Source organism: Bidens hawaiensis, unplaced genomic scaffold, assembly GCF_021521415.1.
Source record: "Bidens hawaiensis isolate Kalapana, Puna unplaced genomic scaffold, B.hawaiensis_p1.1 tig00035476_1, whole genome shotgun sequence".
In the NCBI taxonomy this organism is placed as follows: Eukaryota; Viridiplantae; Streptophyta; class Magnoliopsida; order Asterales; family Asteraceae; genus Bidens; species Bidens hawaiensis.
The window spans coordinates 124,629-149,987 of record NW_027496169.1 but is presented as its reverse complement, the minus strand read 5'-3'; the positions used below and the strand labels follow the sequence as shown (position 1 = coordinate 149,987).

Genomic DNA, 25,359 nt, shown 5'->3' with positions numbered 1-25,359 from the left:
TTGATAAGGAAATAAAAACATTCCTTAAATAAAGTTAACATATGTTAAGGATATGGAATAAGGAAATTCCATCTCACATTGAAAGATGTAAGAAAGTGAAAGAATTCCACATGGGTATAAATAAGGAAGTTAAAATCCATCCCACATGGAAAGTGGTAAAGATTTGGAAACTCTTTATAAAGAGATAAAATTCCACAGTAATTTTCTTTTATGCCTAGCATGCACCCAGTGGTCCTAGCAGAGGGTGCGAAGCACCCGACGCGCACGCGCACGGGCTCGGGCGATGGGCGCAATGTGGCGCACTTTGCACTTGGCATCGCCGCGAGCCGTATTAGTATTTTTGGACAATGGGAGTTAGTCCCAGAAGTAATAAGCTACCAAAAGACAAGGGACTAAAAGTGAAAGATTGAGTTCAGGGACCCATCGCGCTACGCGATGAGCCCAGAACACAGGTCATCGCGTATCGCGATGAACCTTGATGAGTCAGCGGACACTTGTTAGCACGGGGTATGGCGGCGTAAAAAATTGTTGCGCCGCGATACGGGACGGGATTCCAAGACCCATCGTGTATCGCGATGGGTTGCGGGATCAACCTATAAATAGGGGTTCATGGCATCTCACTTTCTCACACCAAAAACCTTTCTCTCTCTAGAAATACTCTCTCTACATCGATTTCCGTGCCACATACCGACTCACCTCGAAGTACGTGCCGACGAGTCTTGACGACCAGCACACCTCGTTTTGGGTGCTGAACATCGTTTTGCGTGCCGAACCTCGTAAAGCATGCCAAGCTCTGAGGTTCCGACAGTCTAAGCTATAGAACGCGATAGAGAGTGGAAGTTCTGCTCAACCAATCTTAGTAATGGAACTTCGAATACCCGTGTAAGGTAGGAGTTCTGCCTAAGTCATTATTTTATTATTATTTAATATGGCTTAAACCATAGTCAGGGGTATAGCCCAAACCTTGATCATAATTATAAGCTTTAAATATACAAAGGATTATAGTAATGTTTCTTTACAATTAAGAAACACATATTTTTTCATTCATAAGGATATAGTTAGAATATAGTTTCTTTACAATTAAGAAACATAGCATTTTATATTCATGGAATATAATTAAAATATTGTTTATTTATGATTAAGAAACATAAGATTTTACATTCAATACTAGCAGTCAATGTATGTTTCTTCGTGAAGAAGAAACAGATTACAGATGTTTCTTCATGAAGAAGAAACTCAGCATATGATTTGGTAAATAAATAAAAAAGACTATATGTCTCAATATTTTATTCAAACAAATGATCAATTAAGGTTTAAAGCTATCAAAATCAGACTAAGGGTCTGTAGCCGGATCAAGTAACGATCTGGATATTTATATAAACCTATTTTATAATAGGTCAATCATCAATCAATCAATCATTCACAGTCAAGGTTTCAAACGAGATCACCAATCATTCAGAACAGACACTCACAGGTGAATACGTTAACCTTTTCAATCAATCAAAACATATTTTATACTCGATAAGATAAACGAGTGTTTGTCTAACGAGTCAGTCAATGTTTGCATGAGATTATATATTCTCTAAAAACGTTATAATACAATATAGACAATAGAAACAACTCAGACCGAATACACATGTGTCTGGATCCAAACATAACTGTTCAGCCTATAAATCAATGGCCAGTGTGGCCACGGGCTAACGGTCATAACTAGTTCTCCTTGTAGGGGCTATACGCATATAGCTCGGGGGAACAACTGTGTGTGTATAGGGGAGTGGTACAAATCCCAGATGTGGCCGTGCATCTGCTGAGTGTACAGAAAACTATCATTGTATTGTAATTGTCATTCAAAATATTTTATAGAGTCATACGTGTTCACCAGTATATAGCTGACGTATTTTCCCCACATTTAAGGGAAACATATTAACACAGGTAGCAAGGAACATAATCATTCATGATGATAGACGCTCGCAAGGTATAGATGGCTCAATTTTAAATTATTAAAATATTATAAACAAGATTTAAAAATATGATTTTAAATCTAACGCTCGGGTATTTATTACCCGAGGAGTTTTCAAATAAACTAATATTATATTCAAACCAAAGTCTTCTGCTAAAATAAACTGCAACTCTGATATATTTACAAAACAGGTACCAACTATTGGTCATACGCCTAGGCCCTAAGCCGGGGTGTGACAATGCCGTCGTTGCACCCAATGTAACCGTTATGGCCATTTTGCTAACACCTGTCGTCTACCGCCTAATGCACAAGCCGTCCCGCAACAACCTACCCCTCATGCTCAACCCGATGCCCCTACTACTCGTGCTTGCTACCTTTCAGGAGACCCTAATCCTCTCTGCGATATGTGTCCTCATATTATCCGAACTAATCAAGTTTAAACCATAGTTACACCCTACCACACTACTCATCAAGTATTAACCTATTAAATCCTCATCCTTCAAGCTCCTCTCGTTTCGCACCCGCAAGCTCAAGTTTACCAAGTCTACTCTAAACAATCAACTCTCTTGCAAACCGTTCTAGCTCCAGTTTTCCCCGCAATGCTAAATCAATCTACCTCGACTGATCCAACTCCTATGAATGCAAATCCTCATGGTGCTCCAAGTCACGTCAATTAAGCTACACTGAGACTCTTAAGACTTTTGCCGTATTCTTTATCTATCTTACCTTATTAGTAGTTTACTTAATTACGTATTGTAACGCCTGTTTATGGCTTTGAATTATTTCCCCATTTGAACTATTTATCTTCTATCTCTTGAATAAAGTTTCTTTTGTTTAATTAGATTGTTCATTAAAGCCTACATTTATCTTATTTTCTTACCTTCATGAATATTAACTATTAATAAGTGATCTCTTTTTCAACTTTAAATACTTATATTTTTACGATGTCTTAGACATTTCTTTATTAAAATCCACTGCAACTTTTGGAATTGTTGTATACATTTGTGATTTCCTAATTAAAACTTCTTAAAATTTTTGTTTCCTCAAAATCAAGTTTTACGCAAATGTTTTGTAACCCACACAATGGGACGCGTTATGTAGACCATTCAACGATTTAAGTAATTATGAATGCATACGTAATTACCTAAGTTCTCGCATGGAAATCATAATCCGAATAATTGTGTGTCATAATGGAGAACCGAAAGTAGTTGAGATAATGGTACAAATGTAAAGATGATAAGGACATGGTGGATACGCCACTGGTACATCCTATATATAAGTGCCCTTATCGGATTTTCATTTGTAGCATTACTTCAACTATCTAAAGTTATGTATTATGATTAATTTTAAATCTTATGTATTTATATTTAATGTTGTTGTTATAGTATTCCTTAATTTCGGGACGAAATTCCCTAAAGAATGGGAGATTGTAACAACTCGGGTTTTCGAATATATATATATATATATATATATATATATATATATATATATATATATATATATATATATATATATATATATATATATAAATATATATATATATATTAAATACCCGACTCGATTCAATGTTCGAGCTATCTTATTTTCTTAAAATTCGTGTTTATAGAGAAGATTAATTATTAATATATTATCGTTTAAATTATTTATATAAAGTACATTTTACATTTCTTGTTTTAGCACTTTTAACCCAAAATATGAAGTTTAATCCCTTTATTGTGTCCATCCACAAACTCCAGGGTCCTAATTGTAAATTATGTTATAATCCATATTACAATCTGGATATCCATACCCAAACCCGAATCCACATTCCTTTTCTTAATACCCGATTCAATTATGAATTTCTTGGACCATAATGTTCGTGTATTTGTTGTAATTGATCTTGTGTATCTCCTAGTTATAGTAATTTCGACATAATATACGAATTAATCATGTTAAGTATATCATATATGATCTGTTATACCTTATTAATCAAACTGACACTTGTTGATCTTGTAGAACACGAAATAGCTAGTATTAATTCAATTAATTATAAAGATTAGATCCTTAAACCCTAACCGTCCTAAGCCCTATATACAATCGTGTTATAATCGACGTTTATTGTTCATCCGTCATATCTCTTAGCCGTCATCTGTCGCACGCAATTAACACACCTCCAATCATCTAAGAGATAATTGTTTAGTGTTTGTTGATCGCGATCATGTAATGAACAAAAGCCCTATGGTTTATCTGATTTACAATAACAAGTTCAATCTAATTGAATTTGTTAGGGTTCATAATCAAATCTGGGTTATTATGCTTCTGTTTATATTTAATGGGATATGGTTTAGTTTGCACGTCGCTAGTAGCCCAGCTGGTTAAGTCATTGGTTCATTGGGGGCAGGACGCGGGTTCGACCCCCTGCCACCCCAAAATATTAGTTATTTTTGTTATTATTTCTTTTAAATCCTTTAATAAGTATAATAATAATAATAATTAAATAAAATTATTTTATTAAAAACCGATTATTGAACTTGTGTTTTTCTCATCTTTCATCCGTGTATGTATGTATATGTAAACATATATGTATATATACGTATATATAATATCACCCTGCAAACATCGCCGCCTCTTTCCATCTTCAACTTAAAACTTGTCGTGAACCACCATTTCTAAACACCTGTCGATTTCCAATTTCATAATAATGAACATATCTTACTTTTATCAGTATTGACTCTTTCGAAAACACCCACTGTTCTCCGTGTTTTGCACAAAAACCTAAGACGAACCTAAAAATGGCTACGAATTCAGATCTACACACAAGACGAACTTCGAGAATCTTTATTTCCAACTTTATCCAAGATTTCAAACTTTATTTTCAAAACTTCAACGAGATTTCAAGAAATTAACGTCTTTGCTCGGGTAATAGCGGAATTAGAACCCGAATATCAAGAAAAAAGTTGAATCAGTTGATTCAAATCCGCTCTAATTCCACTTGTAGGTCCTTAATCATAGGATCAAACAACTATGTTCTTGGGTCAATCTCACTACTAGTTAACGAAAATTACTAGTAGAGAACCGAGATCTCGGATCTGTTGGTGCATTATGTCAGTAGTTCAGTATCTAGTGTCTGTAATCGTGTTAGTTGGTTTTGTTTTGATATGTATAGGTTGTCTCACAAGTTCGCCTAATATAAGCGAACTTGTGGACAAGCGAAGTTATTGACAACTTCGCCTAGTCTGTTAGGCGAAGTTGTCGAAGGCTTTATAAGCGTTGGCTACGGCTTGTTTAGAAGAGTTTTCTTGTACGTGTAATTGTGATTGAACATCACGTGTTGAAGGGTTGCAATACAACGTGTCTTAAAAAAAAAAAAAAAACAATCACTGTCGCTTAGAATTATGTCGGTTGCTTCAGTCTGAAGGACACATCTTCGGATATGTTTGGTCCTTACTTCTACTAGTAGATTATGAGGATAGCCATTGACCAGATGACTAAAAGTGACCGGGGCGGTTTATGATGGGTTTTGTTCTTTTGCTGAAAAATAGTCGTTCATACTTAGTTAGAAGGACACATACTTGTATGTGGTCGGTCCAGCTGATCCATTGGATCTTCAGGATAGCCGTTTACCTGAAGACTTTGACTTGATCGGGGCGATAGAATCTAAAAGTTTTTTTGGGAGATGATATAATTTTTAAAGTCTATAACTTCGTTAGAAGTTTCAATACAATGTTTAAAAGAAAATTGATCCAACCGTGGAAAGTGATACAGAAACTATTTCTGTGTGCTTAACTAGTGAAGTTATTAGGCCTAAAAGATTCTAGAACAGTCATTGTATGTTATGGTAGCTTTTTATGGTGCGTAAAATTTAAAGTGATACTAACTAAATCTTCTCAATTTAAAGGGAAGACTCATTAAGAGTTGTGTATGTCTCCATATAAATCTTTCCGAATGATAGGCAGAAAAGCGATTAACCAGTCATACACGAGCCCGTGAGTGTTCTGATTTCCCTACTTGCCCTTATCTTCTCACAAGAATGACATCTCTCTTTCTTCTCATCTCCCTGTCATCTTAACTTGAGGCTCAATGTAAATACATTTATGCTAGTTTTCCATGCATATAAACTTGTTGTAGCCGTCAAATAGATTTGCATTTGTAAGCACATATCGTCTCTTACCACCACCAATTTGTACACATGTTTCTAACCAATACAATCAATGGTCACTCATATTTTGTAAACTTTTTTGTATTAATATTTATTTAATTTGTTATATAATAGTCCCGGATTTTTCAATCAAATCCATAGAAGAAGATGCAAAAGATTTTACACATTCATCTAATTGATAGTCAGAATCTGAAACCAAATATATATTTGCATACATATAAGTATGTAATGAATAAGTTGAAACCAAATTGTAATTCATAAGGGAGCTTGTCATAAGAATACTGATTCCCCGTGGATTGACACATTACTTGTCATTGCTAGTAAATGTAATTTTTAAAAATAATATTTTTGGACCTTTCGACATCGATCAATTATCACTCCAAATTAACAGTTTTCAACAAGTTCTTCTCTGATAAGTATGCAATCTATAGAGTCTTTTAGCATTATGCATTTATGGTTTCTTATATGTTATTTTATTGTGATTGCGTTCTTTGGTGTAATCCTCGTAAACTCGATTGAAAATTGGATGTCCGGTAATATTGTTACGGAATATCGATTCTTCACGTGGTCTAGATAATGACACAAGATTAATATGCAAAGGTTTCCACCATAATGCCGAAGAACTAGCTACCAAGCAACATAGTAGAGAAAAAGTATTTTTTATAAGAATCCCTCTACGTCTTTCTAAACACGACATGTTCCCGTTCAACCTGATATGAAAACATTTTCCCGTTTGACTTTTTCTTTTTGATGAGCATCAATAAAGATCAAGATCAAACAATTCTAGATGGTGTTTGTCCACCGGATTCTTTATTTTTATGGCATTGCCTAGAGGTATGTCATGCGAAAATACAAAGGTGTTAGTATATCCCACCAAAGATTTCAAACAAGACGGAGTATACACGTCAAATTTTGTCTCTCGGGAAGTGTTACATGATGGATGATCTGCATGTGTCGATCAAAACGTAAAGATATTCCTCTTTATACGTTTTGTGCGCTCGAGTTTTATTTTTTAAATTTATTTTGAATATATTATGAGATTATTTTTCTTAACCCTCAATAATCAATGACTATATGCACAACAATTGGTTATTCGGAAATTCAAAGAAACCATTTACATCAAAATCCTTCTAAGTAATATATATTGTGACTCAATCAACCATTCGTACAAACTATAAACATTGTGCATTCCAAAAATTAGGACTTTTATCAAAACTAATAAGAATTTAATCAAAACACTAGGAGAAAAATAAGACCAATATTCACATAAATGTCCCTATTCAAATGTGGATGCCCTTTTCTATAACTCGATTCCATTTATCCTCCATTAGCACAATTCACCCACTTAGGAACTACACAGTTCATAAGGATATGTGTAGATGAGAGGCTATAAAATAGGACATTTTATGCCATGTGACGCCCAGTCAGCAAATGATATGTTTTTTGTTTTTTGGGGTGTAATGGTGTTGTAGCTCTATACACACACACACACATCTCTCTCTCTATCACAAACACAATATAATAATAATAGTAATAAAAACAAAAGGGAGTGAGGCAAGAACTGCCCGTTGCAACACCCCCCCCCCCCCCCTTTTGCCCCCTTATCGCTCGGGGTGGGGGGGGGGGTTGAAAATGAAAATCGCCCCATTTAGCCCATTTTTCTCGCCCACTACGGGAAGCCTAAGTGTGGAACCCTTCCCGACTACGTTGTCTTGTCTCTATATTAATGTAATTAAAATCAACCACATAGTGAATATAGTAAATTCATAAAATTATATTGATGTAAGTTTTGAGTTAAACATCATTCTAATCATGTATAAATTGTCACAATGTTTGATTTTATTTGTTTCTTTTTCATGTTTTTTCAACATACTAAGTTATTCATTTTTGTCTTAGATAAAGTAGGGATCTATAATCTATAACGGATGAAATGCAATAACACTTTGAAGCGTTGTCGGGTATGTATACTAGATGCATATAACATTATTGCTTTGATAAAACCTATGTACGAGATTAAACATTATTTTTCAGTATCGAAACCTCCTAAACGAAATATATGTGTGTATGTATGTGCATGTGTGTGTAGCAATGCAAGAGACCAACATAAAAGAAACTCATCCTCCACCAAATATATCAACGGAAGCTAGAAATCTTCTTGTGAATCTTTTTGATAATACGCTCTTCGATGATGAATGGTGATTGAAAAATAAAGATGAGATAATTAAGATATGTGAGAAGCATGACTAAATTTTTAGGTTATTGCACCGTCATATTAGTTTATAGAAGTAGATAAAAATTTTATTGTGAATTTTTTTTATTTCACATGTGTAACACTTATGAAATATATATAACACATTCATGTTACTAACTTGAAATTGTAATAACATTAAAAATTAATATATAATAAAGTTTTGTAGAAATATTACACGGATAACAAAGCTAACTGAAGCACTGTTATCAAATATATCATGAGTTGATTTATGAACCAATATAAATGAGTATGTCGTTGAATAATGTCGCCCCCGCCGCATCGTACGGACATTCTACTAGTAATATAGTATATAATATAATAACTTAGATATATAAAAATAAAAACACCTAAAAGACATAAATACCCCTCAATGACAGAAAACCTAACAAACTTAGTGATTTTGACAGAAATGACAACTTTTAGATCAAGCCCGGATCGGTAATTAAAACGAACTAATGAATAACTCTCGTTTATATTAATTAGAAAATATTACTCAAAAAATTACAACTCTCAAACCCTAACTCGGTTAGATCATGTTCACTATCTATAATATCTAAACATAACTCGGTTTTATATAGACTAACCTAACTTGCTAGCTAAGACATTTCAAATATAATAAAACCTTAATTGCAACCCTATATACACATTACATATAAATGAATCATATGTGCCCAATATGTCTAACCCGGTCACCTACACGTGACATGCCTATTAATTAGTTGGAAATTATGTCAAACATTATAAACCCTGAAGACAAAATTGGCAAAAAAAATTTAAAAAAAAAAATTGGACAAAAATGACAAAAGTGAGTCAAGTGACTGAATGACAATGAACTCTTTAAAAATTTATCTTGACAAAATTGGTATAAGTTCATGTAATCGATGTGAATTACTCATGAATTAGTTACTTATCTTAATCAACCGTTAATATCATAAGATAGTTGTCACATTCAATGATCTGGTATAAAAGTCAAACAGGATTTAATTAGTTTCAATCCAGAGTCATGTCAAATTTAAACACGTTAATTCTTTTAAATAAAATCACCTAAAATACACATCATATTTTTTTTTTCATTTTTGGACAGACTAAAACCCATGGTTTTTTTAGTAGATTCGTTTAAATCACTCACTTTTTGCAAAACCTTAACCTTCTTTTTCTTTTCCTATCACAAAATCTTCGGTATGTTGCAATAAGAGCTAATTAACTTACAATAAATATAAAATTAAATTATAAATTATTGAGAGGAAAGTGAATTATTCTCTTTTAACTCCACAAGACAGAGGCTGGCATGCCAACACTATTATTAGCCTTGGTCCAAACTCACCTCTCTATATATAGATTATATTAAGTACTGTATAAAGTTGTGAGACAACTAAAAAATGACTACTGCCTTCTTCTGTCTTATCCTGATTTTCACTATTTTCTGTGTGCAACATTCTTATGCTCAGAAGAATACAATATCTGCAGTTTTTGTGTTCGGAGACTCCACAGTTGACCCTGGAAACAATAACTATATTCCCACCATATCTAGAGGTAACTTCCCGCCGTACGGGAAAGATTTCGACAATCACAAGCCTACAGGAAGGTTCAGCAATGGCCGGCTTGTCCCCGATTTTGTCGGTATTTATTCTGTCATGTTTGTTTACTCATTGGTACATCTAGTAAATGCTACCAGTTGAATCTTCAGTTTTTTTTTGTTTTGTTTTTTTTTTTTTTTGTATTACTGAAACGTGTTATATGTTCGGTTTTTAGTTTTTACAGTTTATAGTTTGTTTAATAGATTTTTGTTTTATATTTTAATATCTCAATATATTTGTCAAACAGCTGAATTCGTGGGGCTGAAAAAGAATTTGCCACCATACTTGGATCTGAGTTTAACCATTGACGATCTCATGACTGGTTGTAGCTTTGCCTCTGCTGGTGCTGGTTTCGATCCATTTACCTCCCAACTTGGTGTAATATCTCTCTCTCTCTCTCTCACTATATATAAAACGTGTTAACTATCAAGTGATGTATTTATATATACAAGTAGTGTAATTATGTAAGTAATTATATCATGCTGTAATTTTGTCATGTTGTATATATAATTACAATACTTGATTCACACAGTTAGCACATTAATTTAGTGCAGTTATATATATTTAAGTAGTGTAATTATGTAAGTAATTATACCATGTTGTAATTATGTCATGTTATATATATATATATATATATATAATTACACTACTTGATTTACACAGTTAGCATATTAATTTAATTTGTATTTGATTCAAATATTTTGTGTATGATTCACTAAAGTTTTATGCATGGTGTGCATAGAAGTATGAAAACGTTCGCTCTCCAAAATATCAATCTATGTACATGTATATACTATGTCACAAGCTATGAGGTTAAAATTTATTTAATAAATTGATAAATACCATATAAACATTCAAACGATTTACAATGAAGGGGCAGGTAAGCGGGGAACAAGCTGCGCCGCAACCCCTCTTTTGGATAGCAAACCCAATCCTACTAAAAACAAAGTTTCGGTTCTTATGGGCCGATACGTTACTATGCACAACTTTCTGAATTCTATTCAAAAGGTCCACGGCTTCTGGAGCTAAGAAACCAAAAGTGTCAAAGGCAAAGGGAATAAACACGTGTTGATTCTCCAAACAAGCTCTCTCGTGTTTAGCAACATTGCCCGATACCGCCTTCAATGTTGCCTGACCTACTACAAACTCATTGTCCCTAAGCCCAACAAGAGGGGATACTCCTGCTACAAACCCATTATTTAATCAAAGGAAAAAAGGACCAAAATGTCCATGTTGACCACCCGATTCCAAAAATGTCCAACTAAATCCGTATGGCTTCGTTCTGGACTTCTGTCCATTGCAAAACCACTAGGACCGTAGATATATTTAACACCAATAATCAACGGATAAAGTATGTGGACATTTTGGTCATTTTCTTTTAATTAAAACCACGTGGACAATATAAAAACCAATGATTCAAATTATTCAATACAATGTGCTACTGAGTAATTGCATACATATACGAATTAGTGGAACCTAGAGTAATATTTAGTGAAGTGTGGTCCTTGGAAGTTAATGTACAACGTTATGAAGTGAAAGGCACATATACATGCGTCACTATATCATTAGTTACGACTTACCAATCATCTAATTAGCATACGTACCTTTCATGTGGACTTTAGACTTAGAGACTTCTTATAAGGTAACGGCTATATATATGATTTTAAGTGATGTTACATGTGTTATGATCGAATTAGGAATGAACATACAAGTTCATAAAAGATTTTGTAAAATATAGTACTGTGGTATGTTTTTTTGAAAGTGAAAGAGCATAAACGTGATAGTGGTATGTGTATGAATGTATCAACTGTCAAGTTAAATCACTTATCTATCTAACATCTAAAAAGTGACTGATCCTATCATCAATTGCTTAAATGCCAACCAACTTAAGTATGTGTTAAATGCAACTAGATAAAAAAAAAGATATTACTAGCATGCACGGTAAGCATATATACGACGTTCAATTTTTAGTTTCAAGACTTGCATTCCGTTCTTTATATATTGTAATACATATGCAGATGGCCCTGACTCAATCGCAACAACTAGACTTGTTTAAAGAATATAAAGCAAAACTGGAGGCGGCAATAGGCAAGGAAAGGACTGATGATTTGGTTAGGAGGGCGGGGTACCTTGTTAGCTCGGGCACCAACGATTTTACTTTCAACTACTACGGACCTATACCAGTTCGAAAAAAAGCTTATCCGACTATCTCTCAGTATCAGCAATTTCAGTGGCAACTAATTGAACAATTCTTGCAGGTTAAGTTTGCCATCTTTGATCTTCCTTTAGATTATTAATCTTAGTAAATTACTATAAACGTATCATGGTACGAATGACAACTGTTTTTCGCACTTTACGCAACATGTGGAAGTTCATTAACTCAAGGCCACTGCCATTAATACTAGGAGACTATTTCATGTGATTGGTCTACCTCACATTATTGAAGCATATATATATCTAACCCCCGTAAACTCTAGAGGTAACACGTAGTGGTAACGCAACACCTTTCATATATTTAATATTATATATATATATACAATTATCAACTTTCTTATGCATCACAACTTGTACGTTGTGCATAAAAAGTTTTTTTATTTTAATTTTAATTTTCACTTTTAGCCTTATACTTTTAATCTTGTACAACTATGTTACAAAACATTTTTCATTTTTAACCCTAACTCTTTTACATATTCATCTTTGGCCCTTAATACTTCTTTTTTTTACAATTTTCGTTTAACATTTCGGTTTGAATTTTGTGAGTTATAACACTGAAACGCCCGTGTGTGGTTTAATGGTTTTGTCTAATTTTCCACGTTATATATATCATGTTTATGATTTTATTCTTTGTCACTTGCCACGCCCTACGCCCGGGTACCACAACACGCGGGTCAAACCGACGTATGCCGAGGTCGAATGGTGCACTCACAAAAGTGTTATTTTTGTTCAGGCAAACTTGGGTTTTGGCCGAATTGGCTTTGGGTCGGGCGGGTTTTCCTTGGTTCGCGCTGCAAAGCGCGCGGGTCAATATTCTAGTTATGATAACAAGTTTCATATGATTGCTCATTTATACGTTAGACTATACAATAAAATTAATGCATAAAATACTAAAAATAGAAATATGTATACTTATATAACAATACTAATAATAACAACAAAATATATATGAATTTCAAATGCAATTTTAATTTGGCTGAATCATACATGATAAATTCGTAACTCGATTCTGGTTGGATAAGAATACCATCTGGGTTGCGCACTCACGCATACAACCTCCGCTCAGTGGTGAAGGTGGCATACATAAGTTGCGGGTCTATAAAAAATAGTTGACTTAACTTCACTTCTTTGAACCCACTATTTCACTACTAGAAAACAAGTCATTTTTCCATAAAAAATTCCTACAAATTTTCTACGGCAAGTAGTTCCAACAGATTTCCAACAAAAAAATAAGCTCCAACTTTGCTACAATATTATTTAATAAACATTATGTTAAGTCAAAACAATTTTTGTAAGAAAATTGTTGGAAATTTACAACCGCATGTTTTTGTAGCGATTTTGTAAGAAAAGTTGTTGCAAAATGGTTGAAACGATTTTCAAGCATGTGTTTTTGCAACGTAACTTTTTGTTAGAAAACTGTTAAAAACTGGATTTTCCAACAAATTTCCTACGAATTCAGTTGTAGAAAAACATCTCCTTTTCTAGTAGTGTTTTTTGCCACCGTAATACTTTTCTAGACCCGTCACTGCTCTTGCCTTGCTGTTTTTTTATGCCAGACCCAATTTCCGCATGCCCTTATTATAGTTCGCTAAACAATGCCTTAACGTACAATTAGAACTCAACTTATTATATAAATGTTAAAAAAACAAATCCAATCATATGAACATGAATCAAGCAATAGTGAGTACTATCTTTGGTCTTGTCCAACTCCATAGGATAGATCCAATCATAATGTTTACAATGTTTAAAATTACAGGACTTATTGGATGAGGGTGCACAGAAGATAGGGTTCGTGGGTTTGCCCCCAATGGGATGCTTGCCTGCTATCATTACTCTTAACTCGAAGAGCCCGATCTTTGGCCGAGAATGTATAGAAAGTTATAATTCCCTATCAAGAAATGTTAATCAAATGGCACAAAATAAACTTAAAAGCCTTGAAAGACCAGGCACAAAGATTGTGTATGCAGATATATACACCCCTATCATCAACATGGTCGAACAAAAGACTAAATACGGTAAGTTCAACCAAGCACTTTAAGGTTTGGGAAAATGATAAAAATGTCCATTTGAATTTGCCCAACTTTTTTTCCGAAAATGCCTGACCTCAATCTCGTCAACGCGTACACTTTTTAATCATTAAATAACGAGATTTTCAACCAACAATATCCCGCCACGTACGCGTCATAAAATTGTCTGGTCGATAGTTAACGAGATTTATTTTGGCTTCGGACATCATGATATATCTCATCTACCGACGATAATTTTTTGCTTTCGACAAGGTTTTTTTTTGGCTTCCAACAAGATTGACTAGTGGCAGAATTTGTTGGAAAAAATCCTTTCAAGTAATTGATGACTAAAAGCCGTTGATTCGACGAGATTTAGGGGTGAGCTTTTTTAGGAATAAGACATACAAATGAACATTTTCTTGACTTTAACCGTTTAAACAGACATTTTGGTCATTAACTTTCCCTTAAGGTTTTCCTAATGGTCAACAACCTATCTGTGTTGTCTTGATAGGTTTTGAAGAAGCTCATAAGGGTTGTTGTGGAACTGGATTGATAGAAGCAGATTTCGGGTGCAACCCGAAATCTCCATTGTGTGCTGATGTCTTAGAGTACGTATTTTGGGATGCTTTCCATCCGACTGAAAAGGGATACCGCATTATTTTCGAATCCCTCGAATCCCTCATTCAGAACAACCTAGCATGAGCAAGAGTTGTATACTTGGATCTTCTGCTTCAGTTGTTTGCATCTGTATAACACTTGTCAGTATTCTCAAAGAGTATGATGTTTATTAATACGATAAATTTAATAGACTACAGAGATTTTATATTTATAAAAAATAAAATTAAACGTGTACCTAATCATTTAGTGTTCAATTAATATTTGGATGTATGTCAAATCATTTAGTATTAAGACAGAAGTGTTCATGCACCTAAATGGGTTAATGAGATGTAATATGGTACTGTCGCTACGATAAACTGTGTATTTATGACTTTAATTTATTTTATTAATTATTTTTTTTTTTTTTCAAATATGTGCGATCGGTTTCAAACCAGGACTAATAATTTAGTTTTAATAAACCGATGTCTCTTAGTAAGAGCTAACATACGTTATAAACATGTATTGGGTTCACAGTCCCTCACTATGTACAACACGTTACACATACTACAAAACAACTACGCGTATTACCATAAATATCCGTTCAACACGTTACACATATATGTTTACACTACTTTTTATCCCCCGTATTACGGGGATTGTTTTATATTATTTATTCTAATATTTATTTATTTTTTGTATTTATATTTTTTTTATTGTATGGAAGTTAATAATATATTTATGGTTTAATGATAAATTGTTTGACAAATAAATGAGATATTATAACTCGTTTTAAAAACTATATGGTTTTGATGAGACCCAAGACCCGTTAATTTATTTTACTATAAAATTGGTTTTTTAATTATAAATAATATTTATGAAAGTTAATAATATACTTATGGTTTAAAGAGACCCAAGACCCGTTTACTTTTTTTTACTATCAAATTGGTTTATTAATTTAAATAATATATATATATATATATATATATATCTTTTTAAAATAAATAAGATATTAATTTTTAGTATATCCTATTTTATAGGATTTTTACATCAATAATTTGGTGAAAATAATTGTTTTATTTATGGAGATGTTATAACCCGTTTAAGGAATATCTGGGTTTGGTAAGACCCATACCCATGAATTCGGGTCAAATGCATGAGAAGTCTCCATTTAAAAATCAAGCAAATCTGGTGACTCCACAAAAAAGGGGAGCGACCACATCGCGACACGTAGGATTTTTATGTTTTCGTTTATATATATTATAGATAGATTCTTACATTACCAACCGTTAATCTCATTTATTGTTAATCAATTAATCATTTAAGCATAAACCACATTCTTATCTTGTATTAATCATTATATGAGTGTGCATGTAACCCCAAAACATTAAAGGAAAGGGTCTACAAACCCACCTGAATTTCTTAGCTCCTTAGTCAAGTTCTGAATGGTTAAGACTCTTGAACCACTTGTGAGATGAACCGAAGTCCGATTTGAGTTTGATTGCTGAAACGAGCTGATCTCTTGAAGAATCCTTGTAGCTTTGGTGCGATTCACATAGTGGTATAATCAAACTTTGATTCCGCGATGAACTTGATAATGATTATTTGACACCAAAAATTGAAGGAGAGGATGTATGTGTTTAGGAGGGTGTGATAATGATGTAAAAGTTTAGGAATTAGGATTTAAAGGGTATTTATACACCCTTAGCCTATGAGCTTTCATTAATTAAATTATAATTCCTCTATTGATTATTAAAAGTCCGGATGTAACAATATAACACAAAATAAATCATGTATATATAATAACCAAATTACATAAAAACTAGTTTTTATCCCTCGTATTACATGGTTGTTTTACCTTATTCATTTATAATATTTATATATTTTTTGGATTTTAATTTTATTTAATGTAAGGAAAGTTAATAATATCATAAGGGTTTGATGATTAAAGAGTTTCACAAAATGTTATAACATGGTTTTAAAAGCTATTTGGTTTGGTGAGCCTCATGAGTCGCTTAATTTTTTTATTATTATAAAACTGTTTATTAATTATGAATAATATATTTTTTATATCGAATATTGATTTTTAGTATAACTCTATTTAATAGGATTTTTATATCAAATGTTTGGTAAGATTAATTTTTAATTTAATAAAATGTCATAACCCGTTAAAGGGTTATCTGGGTCTGGTGAGATCCATACACGTGAATTCGGATCAAATGCATGAGAAACCTCTATTTACAAATAACGCAATCTGATGTCTTTGTAGGTCCCCCTGGGGGCGTCGCCGATCGATACGAGATCCGCACGAGGTCTAGGAGTGCGGAATCCTCCTAGACTCGTTAATGGTGTACAAGATGAAGAACACAAACACGTACACGAACAAATACACGAACAAATACAAGAACGGGATAAACAAATCTGCAGATTCTTTATAATAATCAAAACACGTTACATACCGTAACCAAACAAAAAACACGACTGACCCGAGGTGAGCTCTACCTCGGGTCGTCTCACACGACTCTCCTTGTCTCTTACTCTCTCTAAACAAACAAACTGCTCAAAACACACACTAATTTCTGGATTACTAACCCTAAACACGACACACATATATATATATAAACTTCACGGGCTTGGGCCTGTAGGCGAAGTTGTTACAACTTCGCCTATGGCGAAGTTGATATAACTTCGCCTATGGCAGAAGTTGTGCAAACTTCGCCTATGGCGAAGTTGTGCAAACTTCGCCTATGGCGAAGTTGTTATAACTTCGCTTATGGCAAAGTTGTTCTAACTTCGCCTATGGCGTTCCGCTGGTCAGAATTGCATAGCGACGGTCACAAAATGCACCAACAGACTCCCCTTTGACCGTTGCTCTCAATTCTAACAAACACGAAAGATCATCTGTTACAAAAACATGCACCAACAGACTCCCTCTTAACTGATGATCTTCTGTTTGCCCTTCAACCAGCCGTGTCTGAAACTGTCATGTAGCTTCACAAATCTACCAATCACCCAGCGTCTTCCATATCAGATCTCCCCTTCAGTGTAAGCTTCTCCGACTATAACGATTGAGGTCTTTGAAATGCATGCATCCTCGTGCCAATAGATCATCTCAACCAATCACGTGAGTCCATCTGACTTCACCAACACGTGAAGTTGGGCTTCCTCCACAACTTCACCAACTCGTCGGCATACGATAAGGTTTAATCTTCAACTACTCAACATCAAGTGATCAATTTCATCACAAAACCACCTTGACAGAATCTAACACATGACCATTAATTAATCCGAAGCATCTTCAATCACCAGGGATAACGATCAAGAACAAAACACTTTAATTCCCGATTAAATCCAACTTGTTCCAGAATTTTCACTCTAATAAATGAGCATCACGTTTCAGGATCCAATTCTCGAACGCCTTGAAAATAACATAAATAATATGCTCTGACCGCAATCCAGTAATGACGAAAACCTTCAGTTCAATTTGACTTTCTTCAGTTGGTCAACCTCGAACAACAACAATTTCATTGCCCACAAACACCCAAATATGTGTCAATATCCAGTTTCAATCAATATCCCATTCTCAAACTCAACTCCATATCCATAGTTGACACGTATTTGTTCACACGTAAGACCCAGAGATAACAAGTTTCACTCGTTGACGGAACAACATCTCCGGTCTCACAATAATCGTGTACACCTGGTCATACAGACGAAAACACCAAAATACTCTTTTTTTTTTTTTTCTTAAGTCAACTTCGCCTAAAGTCAACTTCGCCTGGCTATAACTTCGTCTGTCCATAACTTCGCCAGACCTTATATCTTCGCTGAAACCCTACGAACAGTGACGGCAACTTCGCCTGATAAACAATAACTTCGCCTGCGGCGCTGTTCGGCCAGAAACGCACAGAAACGTGCCAGAAACACCAAAACGCAGATCTCGAACCATAGCATAAGAGCCTAAGGCTCTGATACCACATGTAGGTCCCCCGGGGGGCGTCGCCGATCGATACGAGATCCGCACGAGGTCTAGGAGTGCGGAATCCTCCTAGACTCGTTAATGGTGTACAAGATGAAGAACACAAACACGTACACGAACAAATACAAGAACGGGATAAACAAATCTGCAGATTCTTTATAATAATCAAAACACGTTACATACCGTAACCAAACAGAAAACACGACTGACCCGAGGTGAGCTCTACCTCGGGTCGTCTCACACGACTCTCCTTGTCTCTTACTCTCTCTAAACAAACAAACTGCTCAAAACACACACTAATTTCTGAATTACTAACCCTAAACACGACACACATATATATATATATAAACTTCACGGGCTTGGGCCTGTAGGCGAAGTTGTTACAACTTCGCCTATAGCGAAGTTGATATAACTTCGCCTATGGCAGAAGTTGTGCTAACTTCGCCTATGGCGAAGTTGTTATAACTTCGCCTATGGCGTTCCGCTGGTCAGAATTGCATAGCGACGGTCACAAAATGCACCAACAGCCTTGAAAAAATGCATGGAGCAACCTAGGAGTTTTTAAAGGTTTCATCTATATATATTTAAGATTTTAGATTAGCATGTAATAGGTCCAATTACATACATGAACTATACTTATATTAAAAGTGAAAAATTCTCAATTTTAATGATCGATGCAATTTAAATAAAAAAAATGTTATAAATAATTATTTTATCTCTAACAAACATTTCATACAAACTCCATTTTGATCTCTCTATATTTCCCTGAATTTCTAACATTCATTCCAAAGCATAGAAACAAAAACAATTTGCCATCTATAATATTTCTTCACCTTGTGTTTCCTCATTGATTTATGAACATGGTTTATCCCTCTCAACCATAAACACAAACCCTTGCACAGGAAAGAATTAAAGCCAAATGGGTTCCTTTGCAGACGACGATTACGATTACTTGTATAAGGTTGTTTTGATCGGGGATTCAGGCGTCGGTAAATCCAACCTTTTGTCACGATTCTCCAAGAACGAATTCAGCCTCGACTCGAAATCCACAATTGGTGTTGAATTCGCCACTCGTAGCATTCGTGTTGATGATAAGATCATCAAGGGCCAAATATGGGATACTGCGGGACAAGAACGGTAGTAATATTATTCTTCATTGTATACATATTTATAAACATATGAATACATGATAAAAAAATCATTATGAATAAAACATGCATGTTAAACAAATATTTTGTGTTATTCATCATTTCATTGTAATAATATAGAAACATTTCAGGTACCGAGCTATAACAAGCGCTTATTACAGAGGAACTGTTGGTGCTCTAATCGTTTACGATATTACACGAAAAGTAACGTTTGAAAACGTGGACCGATGGCTAAAGGAGCTTAGGGATCACACGGACCAAAACATTGTAGTCATGCTCGTTGGAAACAAGGCTGATCTTGCTCACTTACGGGCTGTGACAACCGATGAAGCCAAGGTCTTTTCCGAGAAAGAAACTGTCTTTTTTATGGAAACATCCGCTCTTGAGGCGTTAAACGTTGAAAAAGCTTTTACCGAAGTACTGACTCAAATCTATCGGGTTATGAGCCGAAAGGCGCTTGGTGTGGCTAATGATCCGGCTCTAGTACCCAAGGGACAAACGATTAATATTGGAGGTAAAGATGACGTGACGGCTATGAAGAAAGCGGGGTGTTGCTCTACATAAACTAAATACTAGAAAACATGTCACAAGACAAGTGACACAATATTAATGATTTGTAACATGTTATAACTATATCACCAACGGGCGATCTAGATATCTAGACGTGTGAGTGTGAATACTAGAGATCTTTCCCTTTGGATTCCTTTTTCGGTCCACAAGCTTTAGTTCTAATCTATACAATGCACAAGCATCATATTTGTTGATTTCATACTCGTAAAGATGCCATTCGACTAGTTTCATCGGTTGTGGGTCCATGTAGTATGATCTTTTTAGCCATCCGGATTCATTAATCACTTGCTTTCGTGATTCATGCCAGCCCCGACCATTGTAATCCGGGAGTGATCTTTGTTTCCTGTTTCCACTCTCGAACGCCCTTCTTGGTTTATCGAAAAACAACCACTCTCGCAGCATTTCACCCTCAAAAACCGAAAGATCAAAAAGCTCTGAAAAAAACCATTTTGGTTATAAACTTATATATAGTATTAAAATTTTAAACGGGTCGGGTTAAATAAGAAAGACGAGTAGTCGAGTAGACTAACCAGGAGCATTCCATGGTGATTTTGCAATAGCGGCTCCTTCACAAACCGGGACACCAACGTTCTTGCCTTGTGCTTTAGCACTAAGTGCAGCAAAGAGTAGATTATCTTTCAATTCAATGCCTTTAGGCCGCACGACTGGAGTCATGCCCGGTTGACCTTCGTTTTGTGCAACCACCGCGTGCAGACTGCTGCAGTAGCTGGTGCACCACCATTGAACCGGCCTCTCGGACCACCAGCCTTGAGCCGGTCTGGGGCAGTCCCAAAGTGCACATTTTGGTCCAAGGAACGCAGAAGGCGGAGGACAAATGTTTGACAGAAAGTTGGTAACTTGAGGCAAACCATCTTCGCCCCAAACGCCATAAATCCCATTAACACCGTTCGGCTCAAATTCTGGTGGTAAATTGAATGAAAAATAATCTAACTGTGTATCAACACCAATATTCTGTTGTCCTGTCATGTTTATCCCGAAAGGCAAATCTTTGTATTGATCAAGCAACTTAAAGTCATGTTCTTGAGACACTGGAGTTATAATATAATTCTGCAAGATGATGAATATTTTGAATCAGATAATTAGCAAAACAATTAGAAAAATGCATGTCCAAACACCAACTCTATAGTCATATTGTTACCGTGTTGTTCACAATAGAATTTGGAACCGTATGGGCATCCGGGTCAGGTTTTGGGACAGCTAGCCCGCTCGTTACATCATCATCTTCATCACAAAGCTGCAGCAGCCTACTTATGTCCGGAGGAAACGACCCCAAGCTTCCATCCTGCATCAAAATTCAAAATTGCCTAAGTTAAACAAAATTCGACATCCAAACCGCAATAATTTGACCTATTGGTCATGGCCGGCCCTAGGGTAGAGCGAGCCGGACAACCAGCCAAGGCCCGTAATTTTCGGTGGCAAAATTTTTTTTTTTAATAATATAGGTATGGATCTTAATCATCTTAAATATACTGGGACAAAAAAATTTTTATACATGATCCATTTAATCTATCGGGCCCAAACCAAATTTAAAAACTAAAAAAGATAAAAAAACAAATAACTCGTTAGGGCCTACAGGTCTTTTTATTTCAGCTCAGGCGAGGTATTTAAAACCTTGGGGCCGACCCTGCTAACAGTAAATCAATTTACATAGTTGTTTAACAATATAATAAACCTGATGCAAAGAAGATGCAGGGGAAGGTTGATTAAGTTCCTTCTTCCATTCCTTAAGCATCTGATGCACTTGTTCCTCGAGTACAACCATGTCGATATTCCGGCTCTCCTTCCTTGCAGATTGCAGATCCATGAACATGACTTGAAGATCATCGACACGGTTCATGGCCCGGTCTTTGAGTATTCTGTGTGACTTCACACCTCTCCCCATTCCAACAACTTAACAATAATAATAATATAACTATATCAACAACATGATAATGATTAGATAATATATAAACATATATTAATTACCTGTTTTGAATTGGTGATATATATGAACTGAGAGAACAAGTTTATGAGAGAATTTGTATACCCAAAAGTTGGGCAGATGAGATGCAGATCATAATACCCTTTGGTGGTCTAGTGCAGCTTGGCGGTAAAAGTATGTTAAGGAGAATATGTCCTGAAGCTTTTGTTTTTTAATATTCTTTTCAAACTTATGATAGGCATAATAATATATGAACTGTAGAGTTGTCGAATTTTTTTTTGTAATGAAATAAAATCTTTTAAATTTAAAGATATTTTTTTCTTCATGGGAAGATCTAAATATTTCACTATATTGATATTTTGAAACCCATTTTCCAATGAGCTTTACATTAACTAGTTTTGAAGGGTAAGTGAAGATTTGGGCTGGTTTTGGAGGGTAAGTGGAGATTTGGGCTGTAGAATGCAAGGTCTTAAATTCGAATCTGATTCTAATTTGATTAAGCCTCCGGGCGGCGGGTTTTCTCCGGAACAGGAAATTGTAGACTTTGACTACCAGTAGTGTCTGCGATCACGGACATGTGGGGTCAACTTTTGTCATTGGGTTACCTCGGGTACCTGAGCTATATTTACCCTGCGCTATTTTCGTTGATCGTTCAAATAAAAAATCTCTAGTTGTTTAACATAGGATTTTTTTATTTTTTTTTACTTTTTTATTTTTAGTATAGACATTACACGTTGTGGAGTTCTGTTTCATGTGAAATTCGGTCAAATATTATATACGAGACACACGATAATGTGGAATCATCTTATTTCGGTACATAAAATGGTACTTTCTTTACTCGTTTGGTACATTGAAAGATTCTAGTTCACTACACAAAATTGTAAAATATGTTAAGCTAAGTACGTGTCGTGCGGTTAGCCTTTACTTGACACATTGTTATTGTTTGTATTGAACTTTATCTTTTTATACGTTAGATTTGGATTTTATATATGGTTTAGGTCATTAAGTAGCCGGTCAATTTTATATAACTTTTTGTCAAATGAACTAATACGTCATGTTATCAAAAACCATGTCACATCATTAATTGGAAAACTCTTTTTCCGTCACACGAGTCAAATTCCTCTTTCTTTCCTCTCGCCTGCGTAATAAGCACCCCATTTCTTCCCACATCCTTATTATTCACCACATTCTTTCTCTTTCCGTCCAAATTCTTATTCTCTAGAAGCGATTGAGGTGGGGTGTCACGGTCATGTATCGGCCAATCATTTTTTCCAACCAGGTCTAAGGGTCTATGACTGTTTAAAATTTCACGGCCAATTGTCACACATCCTACACGCTTACAAAATAATAAATTCCCAAATAAATTTTTTGATATGTTTTGCGGTTGTTTGGGCTAAGGGTTTTGCTTCTATCCACTTGGTGAAGTAGTCGATGGCTACCACTAGGAATTGAACGTTTCCTGTTGCTGTGGGAAATGGGCCTGTCACATCGATGGCCCACTTCTGGAATGGCCATGAAGAGGTGACTGGAACAAGTTCATTCTTCGGGCGATGCGTGTTGGGTGCGTACAGCTGGCAAGACCTACATTTTCTGATGTATGCCAGCGCATCCGTATGCATCCCCGGCCAAAAGTATCCCGCATTGTTAAGCTTAGCTACAACAGCGCGTGGACCTGCGTGTACTCCACAGATGCCCTCGTGTACTTCCCTTAGGAGGTAGTCAGCATCTTGGTTGTCCACGCATCTTAGGAGTGGGCCAAGAAAGTTATGTCTATAAAGGACGTCATCGATGAGTTGATAGTTCAGTGCTTTACAACGTATTTTTCTTGCCTGTGTTTTTGACTATGGTAGTATACCCGCCGCAAGGTAATTTATTATTGGTGTCATCCATGTTTCTGTGCCGGTTTGGATGACACAGATTTCCTTGTGCGGGACTGATGGTGCTCCAAGGAGTTCAATGCGGATATCCTTTCCCAAGTGGGTGAAGGCTAACTATGCAAGCTTGCTTAACGCATCCACATATTTGTTTTCGCTACGCTTGATGTGTATGACTTTACAATCCTTAAAATCGCGCATAAGGGTCTTTGCTTGTGCGAGGTACAGGGCCATTGTGTCGTTCACGGCCGTGTACGTCCCGTTTATTTGGTTGGCTACTAACATGGAATCCACGTGGGCTTCCAAGTTTTTCACTCCCATTTTACGCGCAATTCTCAGCCCGGCCAAGAATGCTTCATACTCCGCTTCGTTATTCGTACTTGGAAAATCCAGTCGAATAGCGTAAGTATATTCTTGACCTGCTGGGTTGGTAAGTTTCAACCCTGCGCCTGAACCCTCTTTGCTGGCTGCTCCATCAGTGTAAAGTCGCCAGACCTCCTGGATGTCCTGTGCTGGGAAGGGTTGAGCCTCCTCCTGGCACTCTTTCTCCCGCGAAGTGGGGACTTCTGCAATAAAGTCGGCCAAGACCTGGCCTTTTATGGCTGGTCTTGGCTTGTACTTTATCGCGTATTCTCCCAATTCTATTGCCCATTTGGCTAGGCGTCCCGACAATTCGGGTTTGCCAAGAACGTTTGCAAGTTTGAAGTTGGTGAGAACGGTGATTGGGTGACCTTGGAAATATCGTCTTAGCCTGCGTGAAGCCTGTACAAGTGCTAAGACTAATTTTTCCAGGGTAGAGTACCGGGTTTCTATGTCTGTTAGGACACGGCTAACATAGTAGATTGGCATCTGGATGCCTTTTCGTTCTACTAGCAGGACTGCTCCGGTTGCTCTATCTGTGGCGGAAAGGTATAGGATTAATTCCTCCTCCGCTTCTGGTGCTGTGAGCGTTGGGAGTTCGATCAAGCGTGACCGAATCTCCTGAAAAGCTGCTTCCGCTTCTGGTGTCCAGCGGAAGTGCGTTTTCTTTAAGCAGTTTCTCAATGTTGACACGAATGGAAACGACTTATCCGCATGGTTTGCCAAAAAGCGGTTAAGTGCGACTA

General features: G+C 35.8%; 3 protein-coding genes across 3 annotated transcripts; 2 read left to right on the top strand and 1 right to left on the bottom strand.

The window, feature by feature from the left end:
- Positions 1-9,648: 9,648 nt before the first annotated feature.
- LOC143587386 (GDSL esterase/lipase At5g45960-like) lies at positions 9,649-15,003 on the top strand. The gene is made up of 5 exons (XM_077068686.1): positions 9,649-9,969; positions 10,174-10,304; positions 11,945-12,184; positions 13,897-14,155; positions 14,658-15,003. Exons 1-5 carry the CDS (start codon positions 9,729-9,731, stop codon positions 14,846-14,848), a joined length of 1,062 nt encoding a protein of 353 aa, XP_076924801.1. The 5' UTR covers positions 9,649-9,728; the 3' UTR covers positions 14,849-15,003.
- A 4,379-nt stretch (positions 15,004-19,382) lies between these two features.
- Positions 19,383-20,431, top strand: LOC143587382 (ras-related protein RABA1f-like). Its single transcript, XM_077068682.1, has 2 exons — positions 19,383-19,856; positions 19,999-20,431. Exons 1-2 carry the CDS (start codon positions 19,639-19,641, stop codon positions 20,429-20,431), a joined length of 651 nt encoding a protein of 216 aa, XP_076924797.1. The 5' UTR covers positions 19,383-19,638.
- LOC143587380 (transcription factor VOZ1-like) lies at positions 20,403-22,527 on the bottom strand. The gene is made up of 5 exons (XM_077068681.1): positions 22,424-22,527; positions 22,131-22,348; positions 21,597-21,740; positions 20,968-21,505; positions 20,403-20,871 (listed from the first exon to the last, which is right to left on the bottom strand). Exons 2-5 carry the CDS (start codon positions 22,338-22,340, stop codon positions 20,498-20,500), a joined length of 1,266 nt encoding a protein of 421 aa, XP_076924796.1. The 5' UTR covers positions 22,341-22,348; positions 22,424-22,527; the 3' UTR covers positions 20,403-20,497.
- Between the last annotated feature and the right edge of the window lie 2,832 nt (positions 22,528-25,359).